Raw genomic sequence first — 6,640 nt, forward strand, 5'->3', positions numbered from 1 at the left:
CACTGACATCATTCAGGTGCATTTTCAGTCATCCTGACTTTTGTCTTGCCACAGGATTTAGATGACTCTGGAAGAAAGAGTGAGGCTGACAACTCTGGGCAACTCACTGAAATCCAATTCACACATAAGTTAAGATATTACCCTGTGATGTCACTGGTATTCTTTGAAATGAAGGGTCACCACCACCACCACCAATTGATGGAACATATTTTTTATTGACTGAATCATCCTTTTATCTTCTTAAATCTAGCTTTGTTTTAAACTGCCCTTGCAGCTGGCTAATATTTTCTTATAAATTCCAAATGATCAGTTTTTTAGGAGGAAGCTCAAAAATTATCTATTCAATCCACTCATTTTGTAGGTGAGGAAAATGAAGCCCAGAGAATACATATAGATGACTAGCTCCCCTGCTAAGACTTCAAGTGTCTTGCCTCTAAATCCAATGCTCTATGTTCTTACCTATGCATGATAATATAGAGGGTCATTAGCAATAGGAAGCAATTAAAGGTTGCTGTTGCCTCTGGTTAAACCTAGGAAGAAACTTATACTGTTCTACTCATTGAATTATTCATATTCTTAGATATCACAATTAAAAAAGAACAAGTAGCAGAATTAGTAGAAGAGGAGATCAGCAGTGGCAAACCTGCAGTGGGAAAAGCTCCAATGCAGTTTTCCTGGTTTTGGTAAGAGATGTGGTTTTTATGAATGGATAACAAAGTTCTTAACAGACAAAATAATTTATTTCTGCTGGATTTTACCCCATTGGCTACCATTTTGCAGTGTTTTTCCTTTATATAAAAGAACCTCATTATTTCTGTATGGTTTCTCAGTTGTTCACATCTTCCTCAAATGGACTCTGGCATAGAGGTATCCAACTCACAGCCTATGGATGTGGCCCCAAGAGATCCATTTCTTTTTGAGTTTGATAACACCAACATAGAGGAAAAAATATAGGACATAGAGTGTATCTAGGGTCAAATTGGAGCTTTGTCACTTCAACTTGTGTGATTGAGGTTATGTGATTTCTGATCAATACGTTTGAGATTTTTCATCTATATAAAATGAGGGGATGGCACAAGTATACATCCAGTGTTACTTCCAACTCTACATCAGGGAAACTTCAACTCCTTACAAGACAAATCATGTATTAGTTGTGTTTAATGTAGAGGAGGAAGCGGTAGAGAGATGATACCATGCCACATGCACAAAACTTTTAACTTAATTGACTTCCATTTCTTGTTTGTTTCTTTTTTTTAACATAAACGTCAGGTTAGGTTATACCTATTCTCTTCGATATATGCCAACATAGACATGTGTCCTATAAAAACCAACCTTCCTTTAACATATGGCTTTATCTTTCTTATGGAATTGAAATTTATGAATTTTTATAGTGTGTTTCTCTTTAGGTCACTTTTTGCATCATAATAGAATGTATTTTATGCTTTAATTATTTCCCTCTCAAATCTTGGATGATTCTAGCAATGTCCAAGGATACAATTGGAGGAACTTCTTTTGTTTTAAAAAACATGATAAACAAGTAAAGAATGTGCGCAAGCAGGAAGAAACTGACCTAAAGGTAAATTTTCATTATGTGAAATTTGTCATAAAGATTTATGTGCGTATCTCCATTTTAATTACTAGGGAATGAGCTTTTAAAATAATCTCTAAGACCCTTTCGCAGTTTTCACTGTCAAGGGATATATTAACATAGGCCAATCTAAGCTTTTAAATATTGTCTCTCTTGATCTCTAGCTATTTGATGACGCCTCTGCTTCTTTTATACCCCAAAGCTGCTGGTGTCTGACTGGACAGAAACTCAAGTGGGCCATTGGTTAAAGAGTATTGGAATGAAAAAATATATCCTGAAATTTGATTATAAAAGAATAAGAGGTCAAGAACTTCTTGAATTAGACAATGATGCATTAAAAGTAAGCTTCAAAATTGGCTTTTTATATATGCTACATACAATTTTATATTAACTTATTTTATGTTGGGCATTGGATGAAAAACAGTAAAAATAATGGGATTCCTATATATGGCCCATTTGACAACCTTATGGTTTTAAGGAAAACATGTTAACTACCTTTTTGAATGTAGTTTCAAGAAATGTTTTTTAATGTGATTTGCTCCCCCTTTTTTTTAGTATTCCTGCTATATGGTCATTCCTTTTTATTTCTATTCATTTATTGAAACCTTATACCTTCCATCTTAGAATATATAACATGTACGTTTCCAAAGAAAAAGAATTTTAAGGGGTGGGCAATGTGAGGCAAGTGACTGTCTCAGCATCATACTTCTAGGGGGTCACATTTGAAACCAGGACTTCTTTTCTCTAGGTCTGGTTCTCAATCTATTGAGCCACCATTCTTTTTTTTTTTTTTTTTTAGAATTCTATGTATTAACAAACACTGGAAAGCAGAAAAGCAATATTTTAATTTTTGATCAGGCAGATTAACTTTACTGAAACAGATTAAAAAACAGTAATCATGGGAAATGGCAAGCTTTCATTTCATTTATAGTAAATACAATATCAATATTTTAAGCTTTAAATATCAAATATTGGTTAGAATAACATCTTTGTCATTGACTAGAGGTACTAGAGGAATATGATAATTGACTACACAAAACCCTGAAATATACTCTACTTGGATTCATTTGCCACATAAGAAAATATTAGGAGGATTTTTTAAAATATAGCTTCTTTCACAATTATTTCTAAAATGTTCCTAATGTATTCTATTTAAGTACCTCTAAGCTGTAAATTTCTGATATAATGGGTTCTTCCATTTGAAGACAAATGAAAATTATGCAATTAAAAATAATAAAAAAAATGTATAGTGTTTCAAATGCAACCATCTCTGGGCTCCCAACCAGTTAAGCAAATAAAAATTAATAGATGAGAAATGTAGCTTCAAGTATAATTATGACACCAATAAGAAGTACCAACACTCTTCTTAGAAAAGATAGTTTTTATGTGAATTCCTTAATGCATTTTAGAGTTCTACAATGTAATTTTTTTACTTCATTCTGAAATATTGAATATTTTCCTAATGTTGTAAAATCTGAGTTCTTCAGAAATGATACTTAATTTAATGTTCAGGTTCATTATGTAAAGAGTTATAAAATATATTCATTTGAATGCATGCATGTAAAGTAACAGCTTTAATTTTTTTTTTCCGAAGTGCTTTGGAATCACTAAGAAGAGAGATCGTGACTTCCAGTCAAGATGGCGGTGTAGAAGCAGCGAAAGTTCAGACCTCGGAAACCCTTCCCTACCGATCCAAACAGAGTGCTCCTAAGCCACCGAAATTCAAGCTGAACAACAGGATAGACCTGGAGAAACCTCCTCCTGGACCTGGATCAAAAGTTACCACACCCCAAAAGCCAGAACCCTAGATCACTCGGATCTAAGGGGTAGATAGAAAGAAGGTCCCAGGACCCATCCCCCCCAACCCAGAGTGCTGAGCCCAAGGCAGCAGCGGGAACCTCAGGGCTCTGAGGACTCACCTTGAAAGCAACTCGAGCCAGTCTCCGGAGGGCCCAACACAGAAGGCAGGGAAGCATAGAGAGAAGGGGGAAGCCTGTGGCCCCCTGGCTGGGTTCTTCCATCTGGGTCTCAGGGGAGGTCCCAGCCTTGGGGCACCAGCTGAGCCCAATCCCATAGGGAGCCCTCAGAGCTACTTAAAGGACAGAGGGCTCAGGGCTGGCAAAGAGGTGGCTCCGAAGAGCCTACCTTGAAAGTAACCCGGGCCAGTTTCCAGGCATTCAACACAGACTGTGGAAGAGGAGGTTGCTGCTTTTCTCTTTCTTCTTTTTTTCGGCTCTGGGATCATTGGGCCCACACTACCTGAACCTAATCCCATCAGGAGCCATCAGAGTCCAGGCAAGCCACGACCCCTCCCCCCTTAGAGAGCAGGGTCTTCTGAAAGGACCAGCTGAACCTAATCCCATCAGGAGCCCTCAGAGCTACTGAAAGGACAGAAAACTCAGGGCTGGCAAAGGGGTTGCTCCAAAGAGCTTTCCTTGAAAGTAACCCTGGCCAGTTTCTCGGCACTCAACACAGACTGTGGAAGAGGAGGTGGCTGCTTTTTTTTTTTCCTTTTTTTGGCTCCGAGATCTTTTGGCCCACACCACCTGAACCTAATCTCATCAGGAGCCCTTTGAGTCCAGGCAATCCACAACCCCTCCCCCCTTAGAGAGCTGGGTCTTCTGAAAAAACAGAAACCTAGACGTGAAGTCAAGATGGCAGCCTAGAAGGAGCATAGACCTGGCAGCCTGGCCAGAGCTTTAGAGATCCTCCATATCTGCTCCAGCCGTCCAGGAAGTTTAAAACTCAGAATAAACTCAGCCCAACTAGACTGAACTCAATCCCATCAAAAGTCTCCAGAACACAGGGAAGCCCAGGCTCCCCATCCATCCTCACTGACTGCTGGACTTTAAGCCAATCAAAAGCCTCCAGAGGACAGGAAAGCTCAAACCCCCAACAACCCTCCCTCAGAGATTACACCAAGAGATCCTCTGTTAAAGCTCCAAGAGGGGAGACTGATAGAAGTCCCTAAAAAACAAAAAAATGAGAGGAACAAGAGCACAGACAAATACAGGGAGGAAAGAAGGGGTGAATTTGAACAAACAACAGAAACAGAAGAAAGAAACTACAATAGACAGCTACTACTCACCAAATGGAACAGAGGGGGAGAGATCAGCAAACGATAAACCAGAAATCCCAGCGAATTGGATACAGGCTGTGGAAGAACTCAAAACACAACTAAGAGAGGCTGAAGACAATTGGGAAAAGAACTGAAAAATTAAGATAAGTCATCTGGAAACAGAGGCACTTGAACTAAAACAAGAAAATAGTGTCCTGAAAGCCAAAATCATCCAGCTGGAAAATGAGGCAAAGGAGATGAAAGATGAGGCAAAGGAGATGAAAGACGAGATAAAGAGGATGAAAGACAATCTTCAAAGAAACTCAGACCAGAAGGAAAAAGATGACCAAAAAGCCAAAGATGAAATCCAATCTTTAAGATCCAGAGTAAAACAACTACAATCAAGTGACCTCACAAGGCAGCAGGACACTATAAAACAAAACAAAAAGAATGAAAAAATTGAGGAAAATGTGAAGCATCTCATTCACAAAACAGACGATTTAGAAAATCGTTCAAGAAGAGACAATTTAAGAATAATTGGACTACCAGAAGACCACGACAAAAGAAAAAGCCTGGACATAATACTAGAGGAAATTATCCAGGAAAACTGTCCCAAAATCCTAGAACAAGAGGGGAAAGTGGAGATTGAAAGAATCCACAGATCACTCCCTGTTTTTAATCCCCAACTGACAACACCAAGAAATGTTATAGCCAAATTCAAAAACAATCAGATAAAAGAACAGGTATTACAAGCTGCCAAGAAGAAACCATTCAGATACCATGGAAACATGGTGAGGATAACACAGGATCTGTCTGCGTCCACACTGAAGGACCGAAAGGCATGGAATATGATATTCCGGAAAGCAAGGGAATTAGGCCTACAGCCAAGAATAAAATACCCATCAAAACTGACTATATTCTTACAGGGGAAAGTATGGTCATTCAACAAAATAGAATTCCAAGTATTCGTAAAGAAAAGACCAGACCTGAACAGAAAATTGGATGTCCAAGCAGAGAACTCAAGAGAATCGTCAAAAGGTAATTAAAAAAGAGGGGAAAAACAACAGCAACCACAAAGGTTTTTTTTTTTTTTAAAGAGACTCAATAAGTTAAAATGTATGTATCCCTATAAGAAAAGAGGTCATTGGCAACTCTTAAAAACTGTTGCTATCACCTAAGCAGCTAGAAGAACTACACTCAGAGGGAACAGTGACAAACTGTATAGGATGAAAGGACAAGACATAAATAGGTATATAGAGATATGCATGCATAAATACATATACATGTGTATATATATATATATATACATGACTAAAGCTAAAAAAGAAAAGAGATTATGACTAAAAGAAATGGGAAAAGATACAAATGGGGATAAATTTATATGTCACAAAGAAGCTCATGGCGGGAGGGGGGAGAACATCGATACACTGGAAGGGTAAAGAGGTTGGAGATCGGAAATATTCAACTCTTACGTACTTTGAAACTGACCCAAAGAGGGAAGAAGAATCCAATCCATTGGGGAAGAGAATAGATTTGCGCCCTATAGGGGAGTAGAAGGGTAAAAAACAGACTGGTGGGGAGGGAAGCAGTATAAGGGAGGGAGAGGGTGTGGGGGGGAATTTTTAAAAATACTACAGGGGAAAATAAGGGAGGGAATAAGAAGGGAGGGGGGTAGAAAGGGAAATACAAGGGGGACTGATTCAAAGTAAATCACTGGACTAAAAGGTAGAGCCGAAGAAGAAAAGGTTAAAATTAGGGAAGGATATCAAAATGCCAGGGAGTCCACAAGTGACAGTCATAACATTGAACGTGAATGGGATGAACTCACCCATAAAATGTAGACGAATAGAAGAATGGATTAGAATCCAAAACCCTACCATATGTTGTCTCCAAGAAACACACATGAGGCGGGTAGACACCCACAAGGTCAGAATTAAAGGATGGAGTAAGACCTTCTGGGCCTCAACTAATAGAAAGAAGGCAGGAGTGGTAAT

The 6,640-nt window shown here is 38.6% G+C and overlaps 1 protein-coding gene across 2 annotated transcripts in view; it reads left to right on the forward strand.

Moving 5' to 3' along the window:
• LOC103098389 (uncharacterized) overlaps nucleotides 1-3,321 on the forward strand; it is a 166,181-nt gene extending 162,860 nt beyond the window's left edge. For both annotated transcript variants that reach the window (XM_056793300.1, XM_056793299.1), the window contains exons 10-13: nucleotides 581-683; nucleotides 1,480-1,576; nucleotides 1,791-1,928; nucleotides 3,183-3,321. In XM_056793300.1, the coding sequence (XP_056649278.1) occupies nucleotides 581-683; nucleotides 1,480-1,576; nucleotides 1,791-1,928; nucleotides 3,183-3,299 (455 nt within the window). In that variant the 3' untranslated portion in view covers nucleotides 3,300-3,321. The remainder of the gene's footprint in view (nucleotides 1-580; nucleotides 684-1,479; nucleotides 1,577-1,790; nucleotides 1,929-3,182) is intronic.
• The last annotated feature ends 3,319 nt before the right edge of the window (nucleotides 3,322-6,640 follow it).

This window comes from Monodelphis domestica, chromosome 4, assembly GCF_027887165.1.
Source record: "Monodelphis domestica isolate mMonDom1 chromosome 4, mMonDom1.pri, whole genome shotgun sequence".
NCBI classification, from domain to species: domain Eukaryota; kingdom Metazoa; phylum Chordata; class Mammalia; order Didelphimorphia; family Didelphidae; genus Monodelphis; species Monodelphis domestica.